Source organism: Cydia fagiglandana, chromosome 19 (genome assembly GCF_963556715.1).
Source record: "Cydia fagiglandana chromosome 19, ilCydFagi1.1, whole genome shotgun sequence".
NCBI classification, from domain to species: Eukaryota; Metazoa; Arthropoda; class Insecta; order Lepidoptera; family Tortricidae; genus Cydia; species Cydia fagiglandana.
In genome coordinates, this window is record NC_085950.1 from 7,102,352 (window position 1) to 7,121,905 (window position 19,554).

The 19,554-nt window shown below is 38.1% G+C and overlaps 1 protein-coding gene across 3 annotated transcripts in view; it reads left to right on the forward strand.

Moving 5' to 3' along the window:
• Positions 1-3,627: 3,627 nt before the first annotated feature.
• Positions 3,628-19,554, forward strand: part of LOC134673980 (RNA-binding protein fusilli) — a 133,455-nt gene continuing 117,528 nt past the window's right edge. The window contains exon 1 of one of the 3 annotated variants that reach the window (XM_063532023.1): positions 3,628-4,058. In XM_063532023.1, the coding sequence (XP_063388093.1) occupies positions 3,930-4,058 (129 nt within the window). In that variant the 5' untranslated portion in view covers positions 3,628-3,929. The remainder of the gene's footprint in view (positions 4,059-19,554) is intronic. The other 2 variants (XM_063532024.1, XM_063532025.1) reach the window with 2 other exon arrangements.

Genomic DNA, 19,554 nt, shown 5'->3' on the forward strand with positions numbered 1-19,554 from the left:
CAATATTAGCACGAGAGGTTAAACAACAACTTTGCCCCCTTGTAAAACAAATAACTAAGTATTAATTAATGTAGGCACATAGGCACAAGGTGAGATGTGGTGCTTACGTGACTTAGGTACAGTCGACGTCAAAGATATGTTTACACTTTTGCACCTTACTCCTTTTTAATAAGGCGAAAAGTGTAAACATATCTTTGACGTCGACATACTATAATATAGAGATGGCACGGGGGAGGGGCCAAACGACCGAACGAGATGCACTTATGGAAATTTCAGTAGGAGTAGCAGAGAAAGCGGTAGTTATTATTGCTTATTGTCCACTTTTTGTTTGTTCCCCACCAAAAATTTAGTATGGTTTATGGTGGGTAACAAATAACCCGACCGAATTACGTAGATTGTTTTTGGTATGTTGTCAGAAATGTTAAAACGTGTTTTTAATATTGTCGCTTTTTGTATGTTTTGTCCCTCACGGTATGTAATATGTATATGTAATACTAGGTCTATGGTCGCTATTATTATGTGGTAAGTCCATAAGCCAAATACTTAACTGAATCCTATAGTTAATACGATATCGCTTGGCGATAATTGAAACGCACCAATCATTGTGAAACCGTTGATTGGACTCAGTTCATTCATACCTACACTCAGTGAAATGGGTCACATAAATGTGTCAGTAACGCGAGAGATGGGCCGCCATCTTTGAATCCCACCAATGAGAGCGCGGGGCGGCGCGCGCAGCGCACGGGAAAAGATGGACGAAAATGAGAGTTTAGCGAATTAGAACTTGGAAGTTGATTAGAATGATTAGTTGGGATATTTCATAGGCTAGCTGTAACATACATGTAACTTTAGAGTTTGATTCTCTATATGCACTAATGAGCATTTCTCAAAAAGCAAATTCCCAGAATTGTATTTTCCTTGAATTCAAATATGGTGGAAGTTGTTCAGCTTCATGTACTTTACCAGCATACCAATTTTTATAGAAATCTAAGAGGTGATCGAAATGTACAAACTTTTTGAGAAATGCTCTAATATGCAGTTTTCAAAGGGCATCATAATAGGTAATAGCCTACCCTTCAAGTTTCGAGTTTTGATTTTGACATGGGATTTCCTGTTATAACTCGGTAGATGGCGCTATATGGTGTAGAATTGTTGTTCTGAAATGAGCTAAGTTTATGTTTTCCCAAGTTTGGATGTATTTGTAAGTATTTTTAGAGTATTCGAAATTTTATTTAGTAGAAAATAATATATGTAGACGTATTTACTTTACAGCATACCAATTAAGTCTACCAATCTCGAAGGTAGGTAACCGTATTTTCAGCAGATTAGGCAAGTTGTTTAGGATTATTGCAAAATATTTACTGGCGACAGAGGCGACCTTAATACCCAAGTCAAGTCTTAACCCAGTGACTTAAAAATGTAGGGAAGTATGTCTAAGTTATTTTTAATACAGTTGCTCAAAAAGTGCTACTTTACGTAGCTGTTTAGCGTGCGGAAAGTTGGTTATCTCGAACTAGTGCTTTTTACTTTTCCAATTTTTTTAAATTTATACTTGTTCCAATTCACGACTACTTATTGATGAGTGTTAATATTAGTTTCCTTTAAACGTCGTAATCAGCATAAAAACCTACCGTATAATGTAAGAATACGAAAAATATTACATATTTCATATTTAACTACTTACCTTTTCATCATTATAACACGTTTATTTTTTAATATTCAATATTGAAAATTCCGTTCTTAATAAGTTAACTGAATGGAACGGAATAGCTGCCAAACGCCCATAGATATAATATACTTAAAGACGACGTCTAACCGAGCTGTCACTGTTACCACTTTTGTTTAGTGTACGATTAACAATGTTTTTCTTATTTTTTCGCAACTGTATTAAAAAACGTCGTTCGATACACGTGCGGAAATGTCATTCTTCACTCGTCCCGAGTCTTGCCACTCGCCTGCGGCTCGTGGCAAGATATCTCGGAACTCGTGAAGTAATGACATACCTTCCGCACTAGCATCGAAATGTACTATTATGGATCAATATTAACTTCATCTAAAACATTTTAGTGACGGCCATTAAAATCAACTTCAATCCAAGATTTATTACTTGAATGTCACGTAATTACCTCTTACCACATACTAAATATAAATAATTATTTTATCCATCCATCTACATTGTATATAACCAATATAAGATGGACTCTAAGCCGTATATAGATTGCCGAGAACTACGGGTCAAGTAAAATTGGTGTTTTTCAACGTCGTTGAAGTCGTTTACATGAGGTCAAGAGAGGTCTACGGAAAAATACTGAAAATATGTTAATTTGTAAACAATGTTACCTTCGGAATAATGGAAAATCATTTAACAATAGGACATTATGCAGTTGAGAAAAAAAAACTTTTGGATTTATGTTTGAATATTATTTCATGTAAGTAGGTAGGTTAAAATAAATTGTACATTACGTCCTTTAATCACATATAAAATAATTATATCGAAGAAAAACAATTAGGAACATTTTTTTAGGTGGCGAAGTCCTAATCGTCCTTCCTCCAAAATCTAAATCATGCTTATAATATAAGTTTTTTTTGCAACCTGACATATACATATTGCTTGACAATCTTCACATATCCTGCTAGTGATACCACGCATGAGATCAATAGTTATTTGTACAACAAGAGATCAAAGTTTGATATTTCTTCGAGTGCTTATTTTGAGTCCCGTGCAAGCGAAAGATTCTATAATAGATTCACGAGCGTAGCGAGTGAATCTAATTTAGAATCTTGAGCGTAGTAAGGGATTCAAACGCGCACGAGATGTAAATAACTTTGATCTCGTGTAGTACACAACATTTTTCACCCTAAGCCCTAAGCAGTGAGAACATACCTAGAGGAACAGAGATAATAGAACCCAAGTATATCGAACTTGTTATTAGACCCCGCATGTTGAAATGACATTTGACTATGAAAGTCACTTGAATGACATTTTGTCTCACTCAGTGAGCAAAATGCGATTTTGCTCACTCATACTGTCTCACTAAGTGGGCAAAATGCGATTTTGCTCACTGAGTGAGACAAAATGACTCAGTGAGCAAAATCGCATTTTGCTCACTGTTTTTAAGAAGCAAAGTACCCTTGTTCGAGCTGCTGAGGTGAAAAATATAATGTTTTTTATACATTGCTGTACTTCATAAGAACTTTATAATTAGGTAAAGCAATCGCGCAATGTAAGTGATTGACAAAAACGCTAACCGGTCGAGTCGTTACGTATCAATAACGCATACACAGCAAGATAGCGATATAGGTTTCTAATATCACGATAATAAATAAACAAATCCGGATGTTCCATTAGTACAAATATAAGCCTTCTCGTAAGGGGTTAAAGTGCATAATCGAATGGTACGAGACATGTGAAAAGGGGCGAAAATGCTGGCCGGTAACTTTTATATTTAAATAAACAAAACGTTCCATTGACGTTTCAAAAGGGAATATTTGAATTTGGAATGTTGTCGGAGAGGTAATGAACCGCGTTGGCAACGACGCGTGGATAAATTCAAGCTATCTCATCAATGATAATGGCGGAGCGGCAACGTCGCCTCACCTGGCTTACCTGCGCACGCACTGACAAGGGGGCAAGCGAGCGGCACTCGCAGTCTCAATCATACCATCCCGCAGACAGACCGTTTTAAAAAACAAAACGAAATTATTAAGAAAAAAACACCAGTCTGTGTTTTTCCGTGCGGGCTTTTAAAAACTACAGTTCCAAACAGTGCAACGTACAAAAGTGATGTGATTATTCGATTTTCAAAACGGATGCTCGATTAGCGGTACATTGCTCAACGAGTTTCTAGCGGCAAAACGGTGGGCATAAACGAGAATTCGGGCATGAGAGTGTAGTTTTTTTTAAAGTGTTGTCATCGTTGTATGGCACGATGATATCCGGAGGATGGGTTTGCGCGCTGCACGTGAGGACGGCAGGCCTAGGGGGCGCAGCCCTGGGCTCGGATGAGGAGGAAGTAGTCTACCTGGCCTATATTGTCATTGACGTGAGCAATAATCAGGTAAGAATAAGAAATATAAGAATCTTGCCTCGTTAACAAAAGTCTAGTGTTGTAAGAGACGCGTCAATTGGCTGTATGGTCTATAGTCTGTGTACAAACATAATTAAAAAAAGTTCTTGACCAGTGATGCGAATGAGACGAGCGCCTAACCACCCTATCTATAAGGCCTGCTACACGGTCGCCGACAAACCCCCAAACCGCGTGGCCTTGGTCTGTCCCGGACCGTGTAGACGGTTGTTACCAACAAAATTTGACCAAAACTGTCCAAGGACAGACCAAGGTCAGACGGTTAGATGGCTTGTCGGCGACCGTGTAGCAAGCCTTTATGGCTTTAGCTTGCCACTGTAAACAATTTAAAAAGTTAAACCTAACCTAAAAGCTAACCTATAACCTAAGTGAGAAATTAATAATATTCGTAGGACATAGTTGTAGGTAGGCTATTTTTCTCTGGTAACAGCTGCCTCCCGCTCTTACCGAACCTAATAACAAGGTAAACATGATTTAATCTTATTATTTTTTCAATTGCGCGTGCCAAATTATAACTATAAGGTAGAATGACTGTCATATCCCAAAGCTGAAAAAGTCATGAAAATGTATAACGACCTGTAGGTAGGGATCCAGTAGACCAGTATCCACCAAAGAATAACGTTGAGAAAACTTTGTATTGGCTATGTGTTCATTGCTAAAAGATTCAAAATATTTTAATTTTAAAAGGACAGGTTGATATGTCACAGTTGTCACACTGACAAATAATGTTGCCAGCTTTATTACAAAAATAGTGCTGTGCCATCATCAGATACCGGTTTCAGCAAGTAAGAGTAGCTATCGTTTTTTCGTAGGGACATTTTTCGTTCTACTAAGAGTGCTGAGACTGCTGTCACCACCCTTTAGCAAAAAAAAAATCCTTAAGCAAATAAATACCTATTAACGCTACTTGTACCATCCCACTAATCCGGGGTTAACCGGTTAAACCTGGAGTTACCATGGTTGCCAGTACAATCTGACACTGGGTTAACGGTTTAACCGCTTAATCTCGGGTTAGTAGGATGGTGCTAGTGGCCCTTGTGTATTTGTGTCAACGAACTGACTACCGGTCCTACCGGGATCATAATTGGTTTCTCTTTCACACCTGCTGCGACCGTACAAGTGTGTAAGAGTAAGAATTATAAAAAAATGTCTGACTGTACGGAACTTTCCGTGCGCAAGTTCTCCCGCACTGAAGATTTATTTTTGGCGATAATCTAGACACGCGGCAGCGTGTCAAGCCAAGTTCAAGCAAAGGAACTGGCTAGCCAGCGCCGAGTGTAATATTACACGAACCACTTGGTGCCACTTTTGACCCTTCTATAACTCAAAACATCTTTGACGTAAACACATAAAACTACGTGTGTTTAATTATATCCATAAGGATATCTAGAAGCCCAAATTTCATGAAGCTAGCTCAAACGGATACAAAGGTATGAAGGTCAAAAAGTCGTAAATTTTAAGACTGACTTATGACTTATAGTACCTAAACCTAACCTACTTCCAGATGACCTAGAAGGATGAAATTTGGAATCCAGCTTGGTTATTGTGTGTAACCGTAGGAAAAAATCTAAAAATAAAATAAAGTTTAAAAATAGGGGGGGTCCCCATACAAAAAAACCATTTTTTATTGGGACTGATATAAGTACCTAAACCTAACCTACTTCCAGATGACCTAGAAGGATGAAATTTGGAAGCCTGCTCGGTTATTGTGTGTAAGCGTAGGAAAAAATCTAAAAATAAAAAAAAGTTAAAAAATAGGGGGGGTCCCCATACAAAAAAATATTTTTTTATTGTAGCGTTGGAACCGTTACAAGCAGATATTTGAAACTACCCCAATATATGTATTATTATATTTGCTATATTAAAATAAAGTTTAGTCAAAAAATAAGTGGTGCCCCATACAAAAAACTTTTAATACGCTCTAAACAACCGGCCAACGGTGTGTCGTCGGCGGCGCGCGGTACCACATAATTATACAAAGAACAGAAGTAAAAACCATACAGCGGAAACACAAGAAAAAACATTAAATCTCAATACCTGCCTAGTTTTCTTTACAAAAAGTATTGATATCCCACCAAAAACATAAATGTAAAAAAGGAGAGCCAAGTTCAATACAAAAATTATGCTTGGCTGTGGGGCTCGCCGCAAAAAGAATGGAGATCTAAATGAGTGCCACTGCCAAGTTCTATGCAAAATCCAAATATGTATTTATAGGAACAAAATAACATTATAAACAAGTATTAAACTCTATTTCTTTGCTTTATTGGATACCTATAACAATTGCTGTTATTTAAAAAAATGTGAGATCTTAAAGTAGGTTAGATTTGGCTTGGCCAGGTTTTATCAGAATTACAATATATATATATAAAATGATTGATATAATGAAAACTGGCCAAGTCAAATCTAACATACTTTAAGGTCTCACATTTTTTTAAATAACAGCAATTGTTATACGTATCCAATAAAGCAAAGAAATAGAGTTTAATACTTGTTTATAATGTTATTTTGTTCCTATAAATACATATTTGGATTTTGCATAGAACTTGGCAGTGGCACTCATTTAGATCTCCATTCTTTTTGCGGCGAGCCCCACAGCCAAGCATAATTTTTGTATTGAACTTGGCTCTCCTTTTTTACATTTATGTTTTTGGTGGGATAATAATTAAAAAAACCGTCTTGATCATAACGGACAGAAATTATTAGAATAATTTGGAAGTAGAGTAGATAGAAGTAAATAAACACATTGTAACAACTGATAATATGATTCGTAATCTCAAAAACCTTGACTAAATTATCGATTGTGAAGCTAATCCTTAACCGATCATCATTACTTTGGATATTATTAGATCATTTCGCATTCTTTTGCATAATGGTACGGAACCCTTCGTGCGCGAGTCCTACTCGCACATGTCCGGTTTTAGCAATAAATAAGAAATGATGTCGATACTCGCGTTTTGTATAGAGACGATTCTTCTTTATTTTTATTTTCTCTTCTTCCTCGCGTTATCCCGGCATTTTGCCACGGCTCATGGGAGCCTGAGGTCCGCTTGACAACTAATCCCATGATTTGACTTTTTCTTTGATGATTTTTTCTTTATTTTTATTTTATTTCTCTCTTTCTCATACTTAGTAATAACTAACTTATTTCGACGAAAATTTATTCGTAAAGGCATAGAAATCCTGATTAGCGCCAGTTCTCTCAGTTGTGTATCCAACAATCCCACAGCAACTGCGCATTGCCTCAAAACCAACATAACTTGAAATACCTATAACAATATTTGCGAGCCAGACATTTGGTATACCTATACCAAATGTATATTTATAATATATTTATAGTACATTGGGGCATTTTATCGATCCATTGAATTCGTTACACCTACTTAGGCCCACCTGCACCCACTAACCCGGGGTTAAGCGGTGAAACCGTAAACCCAGTGTCAAAATGTACTGGTAACCATGGTAACTCCAGGTTTAACTGGTTAACCTCGAGTTAGTGAATGGTGCATGTGGTCCTTAGTCGGCAATTATCGAAAATCGCACAGGATTTGTTACTAAATCTGTGGCTAATAAAAGTTAAAGCTAATAAAAGTGGACGACCGCGCGATAACACATTTCCATACAAACGTAGTTCCCATTTTCTCTCTGAATGTTAATATTGAGTACCTACTAAGGAATGCAAACCGGTTATTTTTTGTATGGAAATAACCGCGGTTTCGGTTAAAAACCGATTATTTCCATACAAAAAATAACCGATTTGCATTCCCTAGTACCTACCTATAGAAAATTTATTTATACACAATGCTTATTGTGTGTATGTATATGTATAACCACGTATATACCCTGTCGTTTGATTTTTTTAATTATTATCAAACTTGGGAGCTTTTGCTTTTTTTGCATTTGGGGGCTTTTTTAATTATAAAAATTTGTTTTTCGCTCATAAGGTTTTAATATCCAAAATGTCAAACGATGGGACATCGCTTTAGTGAATATACATATATTAAATCGTGCAAAGATATAATGTCAATGTCCAGAGAGGAAAATGGGGACTACGTTTATCTGTCCTCCACTATCCCCTTAGTCACTAAGGCTTAGTGTAATCAGAGCTCACTGTTTCATTGGTCAGGCTGAGATGCGCTCAGAAGCGAGTTCCAAGATGGCGGATGGTCTAGGGGTCAATATCCCACGAAATTGCCTAAAAAAGAAGAAACGAGCTGTGACGAACAAGTCAAAAGCCAAACCTGTACGCCTACGATTAGTGTCTATGGTTGGATACTTTCATAAAATAATTTAATTAGCCGGGAATTGTTAACTCGTTTGTGTACTTATGTACCTTAACAATAATAGCAAGTAATTTTCCATGTTTGACCATTGCACCAAAAATAATTACATGAGCACAAAAAAGTTTCGTCGTAAACATACCTTTTTGGTAGTAGTAACGAAAGCACGAATCGTTATAACACTATTTAGCAGGTCTCTATTGTTTCCCAAATAGTTTTAAGTCATAGAGTCAGACCAAGAAAAGTCTGCAGCGGATTTGATAGCCCACGCAGTGCAAGTGTTATTATAAACGTCAAACTTCTATGAAATTATGACGTATAAATAACACAATTATACTGCGAGTGCGTGGGCTATCAAATCCGCTGCAGGCTTTTCTTGGTCCGACTCTAATGTATTGTATGTCCGAATTTTCGTTAGTCATAATTAGTTTTTCTCAGAAACGCGTAACTTTTCAGGATTGCCATAGAATAAATCTAACCTAACCTATCTATAGAATATCCTTACGACTTACTGAAAAGTTAATGGTTTCAGTTTTATGAGTAACGATAATATGACAAACAGTACATTATGACTTCAAACTTTATGGGAAACAAAGGGATCCCCTATTTAGCACTATTTTACAAACGATATTAGCAAAAGTTTCAAGACCCTAAAACAGGTCTACTCATTACTCAGGATAATTAGTTCTTTGTCAGGATTGCGGGGGGACATGGCGAGTGTCAGGATTTTTAGGGTTCCGTACCCAAAGGGTAAAACGGGACCCTATTACTAAGACTTCGCTGTCCGTCCGTCCGTCCGTCCGTCTGTCACCAGGCTGTATCTCACGAACCGTGATAGCTAGACAGTTGAAATTTTCACAGATGATGTATTTCTGTTGCCGCTATAACAACAAATACTAAAAACAGAATAAAATAAAGATTTAAATACAACAAACGTGATTTTTGACCAAAGTTAAGCAACGTCGGGAGTGGTCAGTACTTGGATGGGTGACCGTTTTTCTTTTTGCTTTTTTTTTTGCATTATGGCACGGAACCCTTCGTGCGCGAGTCCGACTCGCACTTGCCCGGTTTTTACAAACTTTAACTAAAAGCAAGCTGTTTGGAGCAGGGACCGAATACCGGTATATTTTTCATATAAATTAACCGGTATTCAACTTCGGTATCACGGTTGTTTATGTTTATTTTTGCACTAAATTTAGCTGATCTGGATAAATCATTATCGTTACCTAAATACTATTCTATAATAACAAAAAAATATTGTGAATTTTATGAGATATTTTGATTTTTAGTTATACCGGTAACGGTCCCTGGTTTGGAGTCGGAAAGACGGGTTTTATGCTACTAGCTACAGCGTTTTCTGGCGAAATAAGGATTTGGAATTAGGGGTCTAATAGGAATAAGTTACCGTTTAGGAAATGTCGGTATGTTTCATATGTAAACGTTAGGTCTACGGTACGCACGGTAGTTGTATTTGAAAAAGTTCTATACCTAATGCGTTTATACTTATGAAATCTTTGAAACATCTTCCGACCCTTGCTTTCCTGCAGCTAAAAGTCAGATTCTTTTGATTTGAATAGAGATATAATAAATCTTAACGATTCACTGTATGTATACAAAAATAAAAATAACAATGAATTTTAGAGCAACGAGACTTGAAAACCTAATGCCATATTGTTTTAAACAATTTTACGACAGAGTATGCATAGCCTAACTTGATCAAAGTGGTGTTTAAATCAAAAATGGTTTTTACGACGACATTTACTACTTCTAAACGGTCGAATAATGTGTAGTCACGAAAACTGAGCAAATTATATTTAATTTATAGTTTTATGTAATCAAAAACAAGCACAAAGACCACCTGATGGTAAATTTATGGGCTGGGATGACTTTGGAAATATGCTAATTATGGAAATATTTATTCTCTCCAAACGAATTGCGTATATCCAACATCTTTTATATTATCAGGTGTTTAATTATTATTAATTATTATACAGTGCTACTTAAATAACCTAATTAATAAGATTCTTACGAAAAGAGAATTTCATTTATTAATTTTATAATTGGCATGTAAATTAGTTTACATATACTTTGCACGTGTGCAGTATATTATATACATTTATCAAATCATTACTAACAAATTGACATGGTGTCACAACAAATAATTCACAGATTTTTTTAAGTCATGTCACATCACTGTTAATAACTGAAAAACCGGCCAAGTGCGAGTCGGACTCGCGCACGAAGGGTTCCGTACCATAATGCAAAAAAACCACAAAAAAATGCAAAAAAAAACGGTCACCCATCCAAGTACTGACCACGCACGCCCGACGTTGCTTAACTTTGGTCAAAAATCACGTTTGTTGTATGGGAGCCCCACTTAAATCTTTATTTTATTCTGTTTTTAGTATTTGTTGTTATAGCGGCAACAGAAATACATCATCTGTGAGAATTTCAACTGTCTACCTATCACTATTCGTGAGATACAGCCTGGTGACAGACGGACGGACGGACGGACGGACAGCGAAGTCTTAGTAATAGGTTCCCGTTTTACCCTTTGGGTACGGAACCCTAAAAAGCAGACAACATCCTATTTATAATTTTAGTATTTGGAAGCTAAAACATTTAGCTAGGCAGGTATAATGTCTAACAACCAAAAAACTCGTTACATGTTTGTAGAATAACTTAGAAGTAATGTTTTTAGACGTTGTATTCGTTTGCCATTTACATACAAAGACCTGTGCAAAAACGTCAGTTTTTCTAACCACATTAAATATTGCGTTTTACGTTGTTTTTTAGGGTTCCGTAGCCAAATGGCAAAAAACGGAACCCTTATGGATTCGTCATGTCACTTTTTTCCCAAACTATAAGAACTATACTGTTGAAACTTGGTAAGTAGATGTACGAGTATTCTGTGAACCGCATTAAGGCTTGGCCACACACAGAGCGCGACGCAGCGCCGCGTCCGCGCCGCGTGATGCCGACGCGAAGCCTGGTCAAACAGGGCGCGCGCCGATCGCGCCGGCCTCACGCTCTCAACACGCCCTCAAGGCGCGCGTGAACGCGGCGCGGCCGGCGGCCGCGCGGGAACGCGGCGCACCGCTCGCTGCCTAACGTCCGATCCTACTGATGTGACCTTGCGCGACGCGGCGGGCCGCCGCGTTCGTTCGGCGCAGCGCTGCGCACGCGCCGCGCGGACGTAAGGGGCCGCGCGGCGCGGGGCGCGACAGAAGCGGGGCGTGATACCGGCGGGACGCAGTCTGTTTGACGTCGGTAACCTGTTAGCATGTGCCGCGGTCGCGCGGCGTGGACGCGGCGCGGACGCGGCGCTGCGTCGCGCTCTGTATGTGGCCAAGCCTTTAAGATTTTCACACAAAAATAGAAAAAAAAACAATAAATTTTGGGGGTTCCCCATACTTAGAACTGAAACTCAATTTTTTTTTTCATCAAACCCATACGTGTGTTATACGGTATCTACGGATAGGTCTTCAAAAATTATATTGAGGTTTGTAATATCATTTTTTTCTAAACTGAATAGTTTGCGCGAGAGACACTTCCAAAGTGGTAAAATGTGTGTGCCCCCCCCCCCCCCCCCTGTAACTTCTAAAATAAGAGAATGATAAAACTAAAAAAAATATATGATGTACATTACCATGCAAACTTTCACCGGAAATTGGTTTGTACGAGATCTAGTAACTAGTTTTTTTTTAAATACGTCATAAATCGTAAACTGCAATTTTATTATGTTACTTGCTGCTACGGAACCTTTCATGGGCGAGTCCGACTCGCACTTGGCCGCTTTTTTTGTTTTATTATAGGCAGCTTAGGTGTAAACAAACTCGTTTCAAGTATGGTAAGATGCAATAACGTAAACACGAATGGCAAAAATATGTATACATACATAGTTGGTTGTTAGGCAGCTTATTTTCGTAAAGAACGTGTACCTTTACGAAATTTGTTTAAAGTGTATACCTCTGTAACCAGAAACCAAAAAGAAGAATCATTTTCCAAACAGGTGCTGTAGCCTAAATGGCAATCGATTATCGAAAAACGCCTTTGACATTTAGCGTCGCATAAGGCATAAATGTTAGTAGACGAATTGACAAACGTATAATAAAAAAAAAGAAATAAGTTCGTAGCTTACCGATCTCGCACTCTCAATTAAAAATGGTCTCACACTGGGAACTCTTGGTTCGTGATAAAATAAATTCTGTAATAAGTAATCTGTAATACTTGTTTGTTTTTAAACGGTTCTCACTGCACCCATCTTGACATTTTTCTGTTTGACCCTATGGGTGACTAGTAGAGCAAAAAAATGCCGCAAGGTATTAAGTCCGCCTTTTGTACTTATTTTTATGTGAAATAAAGTATAAAATAAATAAAATTTAGGTTATTTAGGACAACATTAATGCAGGATGGCCGGGTTAGGATTCTCCAAAATCAGGATCAAACGTAAACGCGTGTGCTCCGAATGCTCCGATACCATCCTTTAACTGTTTTATATAGTAATATAATGTAATAATTCAGTATACGTCCCACGGCTGGGCACAGGCCTCTCATACGTGAGAGAGCTTGGGCTATAGTTAACAGTTTTAACACTTTTAACATTGCCGCAATCAGGTAAAACGAGCAACAGGATTTTTAAGCCATTCCTCATATGGATTGATTGACAGCAAATCATTGCCTTACACAAGCAACTCATCGACGAGGTCATCGCTAATTGTCCATAGCTTCATTAAAACATCGCGTGTCGATTCCATTACGAATGCAATGTGAAATTGGATACAGGTAGGAAAGGGATTTATACCTGTTTAACACCCTGTTCTTGCCTAATCCCTGGTTTCGATTTATATCGAGTTTAGTAGGTACATCACTATTTAAGGAACGCAAAGAACTGGCAACACCTGAAATGTCATTCCTCACTCTAGTCGGAATAACTAATAGTACTACGAAGTTCAGTATATGAATGGTACACGGAAACTGTAGGGAAGGAATACCTACGTCTAGGGTCAGGCCAAGCTAATTTTGCAGCGATTTTGATAGCACAGACTGTGTTATTTTAAACGTCAAACTTTTATGGCATTTAAAATAAGTCGCGCAGTCATACATTGACATATATCTAAGGACGGGCCTTACGGGCACGAATAATGGTGCTAGTTCAGCGGTGTCACTCACAAATTCGAGCCAATCGTGTAGTCTAATAATTCGGTCAAATTGTGTTTTTTGAAAAACTAATTATAGCCAGCATTCTATGAATGTAGTATGATACCTTTAGGTATGGTGCTTTACGCAGGCTAGCGTCCCATCCCCTCCCCCTGACGCAACCCCCCCCTTTTAGCATAAATATGTCCCGATTGGGAGTTTTTTTTGTTTTTTGGGGAAAGTATACAATATAGGAAAAAAGTGTCAATGAAAGAAATGTTTCCTATTAAATTCTAAACAAAAAAGGTTATATTCATTTTTTTGATACGACGCACCATATTCATGCTATGGCTAGATGAACTTCGACAAAATTTAACCGTTGAAAAACTTGCAGAAGATCAATATAACATAGTACGTGATAGTACTAAAAGAAATCATACAGGACAATAACCTTGCAAGCTTATTTTCCGTATAAGATTTTTTTCAGTACTATCACGTACTAACTTATAGTGAACTTCAACAAGTTAATACATGAATATGGTGAGTCTTACTAAAAAGTTGCATATAACCTTTTTTGTTTAAAATTTATTAAGGATTATTTCTTACCTTGACACTTATTTCCTAACTCTAATACTTTTCTCAAAAATAAAAAAAAACCGTAAACCGGGACATATTTCATGCTAAAAGGGGGGGTTGCGTCAGGGGGAGGGGGAGGGACGCTAGTGTGCGTAAAGCACCATACCCAAAGGTATCATACTACATTCATAGAATGCTGGCTATAATTAGTTTTTCTTGCCCATACATTAGAACATAATTTAACCGAATCATAACGCAACTATTTGCGACCAATCGCGCGCGTGACTTGAACTTAGCAACCAGTCGCGTTGCGGCGTTGCGTTGCGTATGCGAAATCATATATATGTCGGAGCGTGACTCCAGAAGGACGTATTGCAGCGTTACAGTTCATAGTTAAAGACGCCTGTATAAAGTCGATTAGCAATGTTTGGCTACGTATTACTGGGTTGTAACGAAATTCATAATGTTGCGTAGAGAGTAACGCCATCTATTGGCGTGTTGTTGAACTAAAATGACAGGTAGAAGGCTTTGGAACGTCAAGAGGGTTCTCTTGGGTGAAGGTAGGCACGAGTTGGTAGTTTTGTCGTTATGTTGGTGGACCGGTCGAGCAGGTGTGCCTGCTTGACTTAAAAGGCGGGAGCGGTGAGGCTCCGGAATCAGACTTGATCGGACCGCGCTAGAGATCGGACGTTAGCCAACCTCGTGCCTAATTCGCCACGTTCCTGAAGGCTTATACCTGAAGGATTATTCTGAAAGCTTATAGAATCCAACGTTCTTTAACCATTTAGCTAAGTGTTTTATTCCAAGTGTTATTTTGATTTCTTACGTGTGATTAGAAGCTTACCTTTGTAAAGAGAAGAAGTTAGTGTTGTTTTCAAAAGATGTGAATAAAGACTTGAACGATTTTATGCGATCCTTTTGTTTGAGTGCTATCCAAATACATCCCAATAGCGACTAGATATTTTAGTAGGCACTAGTATGGTTAACAAGTCCGAAAGTTTATTTCATGCACTGGTAGCATACTGAGTTGGCTGTGAAGTAATACATTGAGATACTACGCCCACCCGCCATCCTGTGTAAACACCCGTGCTGCCTGGTGCACTCCGTCATATATTTCAGGTCCAAAAGTTCAAAACAGAAAATCTTGCGGCACAAAAAACAATGTTAGATTGTTTTTGTTTTCATTGAGCTGTTTGAGGACCTTGGTATTAATTATCACTAACCAATATAATATTAAATTTATTGTGGAAACAAGGAACCAATAAGCATTTAACGCTTTGGTGTTAAACGATGTCATTCTCATATTCTAATAATAATGGCTGAAGAGGTCTAATTGAGGTATTTGTATTTTATTGTTACTGAATATACATTGATTACTGATTACAATCACTTCTCTTTGTTTATTTATTATGACATACTAATGCCCAATAGATGACACCCTGCTGTCACCTCTATTGACAATGACTTAAGTTTCAAGATGACATGTACTGGGACCGCGTCGAGCACCAGTACGTTTACCTTATACAGTAAAAAACACCAGTATTACTACCACCATACCAACTGGTAAAAGCTCTCTCGATTGTTCAAAAACTGATAAGAAAGTTGCATTTTATCCACATGTGAGGCAAAGTAATCTGATGTAAATTTTGAGTTGTGTCCTTACTTTTACTGATAGAATTTACTTTTAAATTATGATTTTGGATATTTAATAACATTTATTTTAAATTGATTTTGTTTGATCTTTACAGTTAGTATTTTCCCTGTGTTGGTGAAAAATGTTGTGTTTCATTCGGGGGCAAATTTTGTTTAACCCTCGTGCTTTGAAACCCTCGCAATGCTCAAGATTCTCGCTGCTCTCGTGGTTCAATTTTGGAATCCTATGCCTGCTCGGGTATCAATCTTAGCACGAGCCGTGAAACAACTACTTCGCCGCTTTGTTCGTCTTGGCGTAGGCACTACAGTGCCCCCTGATTTTACAATTATGTACAAATAAGAGAGAAAGAGAACGCTTCATAACAATGACTTTGCACTTTAACAGAATAGATAATAATAAAATAAGATTCATAAGGTACTTAATATGATTAACTAGCGACTTTGTTCTTCGATACAACATAATACTTGTAAAAAGAAGACTGACAACCAAGGCTCGGAACCGGTTTTTCCTTCATACAAATAATACCGGTATTACTACGTTCTTTTTCGTTCTTTGGTTTAATATTTAATTTCTGATGGGTCAATCTAATAATACGAAGGGTACCTAAAACCATGATTCAGTCCAACGGAAAGAGCATACAACTATTAAAAATATTGGGCTATTTTGGGATTAAAAAAACCGGTTCGGAAGCCCTACGACAACTAGAAAACTAAAATTCTATAGGATTTTGTCACGTGTTGTTAGTCACTCGACATGTTAATATTAGTATGTCTCGCGACAGTTTAAATTCGTTTAAATTTTGAGGTCGTAACATGTAGTTTTTTTTATCTATTACTTGTATATTTTTAGTATATTTTTAGCGTCAAAATTATTGTGATTAATTGCTCATTTTCAATAAGTATAACTACATTTTGTTATAAAATTCAACTGTAATTCAATTGGACTTATCTTTTCCTACAACCAATGATGGGGCACGCGGAAAACGCGGTGTTGTATAGATGTTTTACGTCTTGAACATTTACTTGTCTTTGATAACACTTACTCTTTGAACTGTAGTCCATAATCTGCGGATAAAAAAACATAACACCTGCTGATACCGATAAGATTTAGCACTCAATCTGATGGATAAAGCATTTGACATATACATATTTATATTCAGACACATAAGTATATACAGGGTGTCCCAGAATTCGACGTCAAGCCGTAAACGGATGATAGACCAAGTCATAACAGTTATCATAAAAATACAAAAAAAAATCCAACTCATGTTCTTTAAAAAATATGGTCACTTTAAAAATTCACTAAAAAATCCACACCCTGTAATTATTCAAGATTACACAATAATAAAAAAAATAGAATAAATTATGGAATTTGTAGTAACAAGAGTTAAAGAACCATTACATAGGTGTGGATTTTTTAGTGAATTTTTAAAGTGACCATAATTTTTAAAAAACGAGTTGGATTTTTTTTTGTATTTTTATGATAACTGTTATGACTTGGTCTATCATCCGTTTACGGCTTGACGTCGAATTCTGGGACACCCTGTATGTGTATTAAATGACTCATTAAAATATAAAAGGATATTGAAGCGGATAGCGATAGGTTTGCTATTATTAACAATTGTTCAAATGTGACACTGCAACTTAAGGATGACTCACTTTAGACCGGGCCGTGTCCGGGCCGGAGCTTCGTTTTCTATGGAAAGCATCACGTGATCACCTGTCATAGAAAAATAAGCGCCGAAAGCTCCGGTCCGGACACGGCCCAATCGGCCCGGTCTAACGTGAGTGATCCTTTAAGGGGCACTCACGCTTGAACGGTCCGGGCCCGAGCCGAGTGCCCATGGCTAGGGTTGCCATATGGAAGAATAAATGTCCTGATAAAAATCCGGACATCACCCTAAAAATCCGGACATTTCTTGTAGCAGAGATTTGGCGTAGCTTGAACAACGCCCCGGCGGCGCGCTGCTCTCTGTGGTGTGCTGTATCGTGGATCTACTTTTCCCTTTCCCTTCGCCCGATCCCGTAGCCCTCGTACATTACACGTACATTACATCCCTCCCCGGGCGCGCATTTTATTTTTATAAGGTCATTCCTAAAAATCCGGTCACATGCCAAGTCCGGCCGCAATCCGGACAAAGGGTCAAAAATCCGGACATGTTCGGATAAATCCGGACGTATGGCAACCCTACCCATGGCCGACATGCAGGCGCCACTGTCGTACACACAACCGATAACGGTAACATTTCGATTTCCATTTTAGTTCTAAATTGCCCAAGCATTGACCAAAAATGGGTTATTCCGTACAGGTAATCTATTATTAATTAATTACATCACTTAGGTTCTAATATCTTCCAATTACTTCGTTCTAATGTAGGAATCGATTAGAAAGCCGCATCGAAATCGGTTAAGTCATTTGGAAAATGATAAACGGATATTAGAAGGTAAGAATTAATGTACAAACAAATCTACATCCTATTGCGTTGACGTTGAGGAAAATCGGTGCTTAAGGCTCCGTCACACAGGTACGTGAGCGGGGCGCGCCTCTTTTACTAAAGCGCTCAGAGGGCCTACCGCGAGACACGTTCGACGTGTTACATCCCTGTCACACTTACGTACGAATTTACAAGTGCGACATAGAGGCCTTAAAACCTTATAAATACACGTTCTTGGGAAAAAATGCGACTTACGCCAAATGTCCGGGTTTTTTCATGTTTTTTTAAGTCTGTCGGGTTCGGCGAATTTCGAGATGGCAGCCCTACCCTCAAATGAACAAATCTAAGGTTGAAACAAATGAAAGTTGCAGACACAGAACATATACCTAGATGGTCAAGCAAATCTTGTCAGTAGAAATAAGTTTTTGGCAAAAATTTCATTTTTGGTACAAGCTTTTATCGCTGACTGTACTTTTCTTCCCACAGGCAACTAATACTCATCGAGACAATTCTAAAAACCCCAAACACAATAAGGTTTCGTTGTTTTATCATAGAGTTCCTATGCACAACTCTGGTCTACATCATTAGATCAGCTCAATGACACCATAATATTTCATTGTCACCCGACTTACGTATGTATGCAAAATTTCAGCTCAATCGGAAACCGGGAAGTGAATCAAATTTAACTTGCAAGATTTGATTACAGACCAACAGACAACGGTCAGGTGAAACTAAATAAAAAGGGCGAAATTCAAATTTTTATGAGACGATTCAGAAGATATCCCTTCGCGCCTATATTTTTTCAAATTCGCCGCCTTTTTCTACTGACAAGATCTGCTTGACCAACTATATTAATAACGATGCAGATCTCTGCTATCCTCAGTCCTCACCATAGACCTAGTATTACATAGACGAGCTATACGCGTGCCTCCGTGAGGGACAAAACATACGCAAAGCGACAATATTAAAAACACGTTTTAACATTCCTGACAACATACCAAAAACAATCTACGTAATTCGGTCGGGTTATTTGTTGCCCACCATAAACCATCCCCAATCCGCATTGGGCTAGCGTGGGGACTATAGCCCAAGCCCTCTCGCGCATGAGAGAAGGCCTGTGCTCAGCAGTGGGACGTATATAGGCTGAAATGATGATGATGATGATGATGATGATGATGACCATAAACCATACTAAATTTTTGGTGGGGAGCAAACAAAAAGTGAGACTGTGACAAGGACAAGCAATAATACCGCTTTCTCTGCTACTCCTACTGAAATTTCCATAAGTGCATCTCGTTCGGTCGTTTGGCCCCTCCCCCGTGTCATCTCTATGTTATTGTACTATCGGGTGCAGCGACGGTTGAGCATTTCTCAACGAAAATCGCTTGC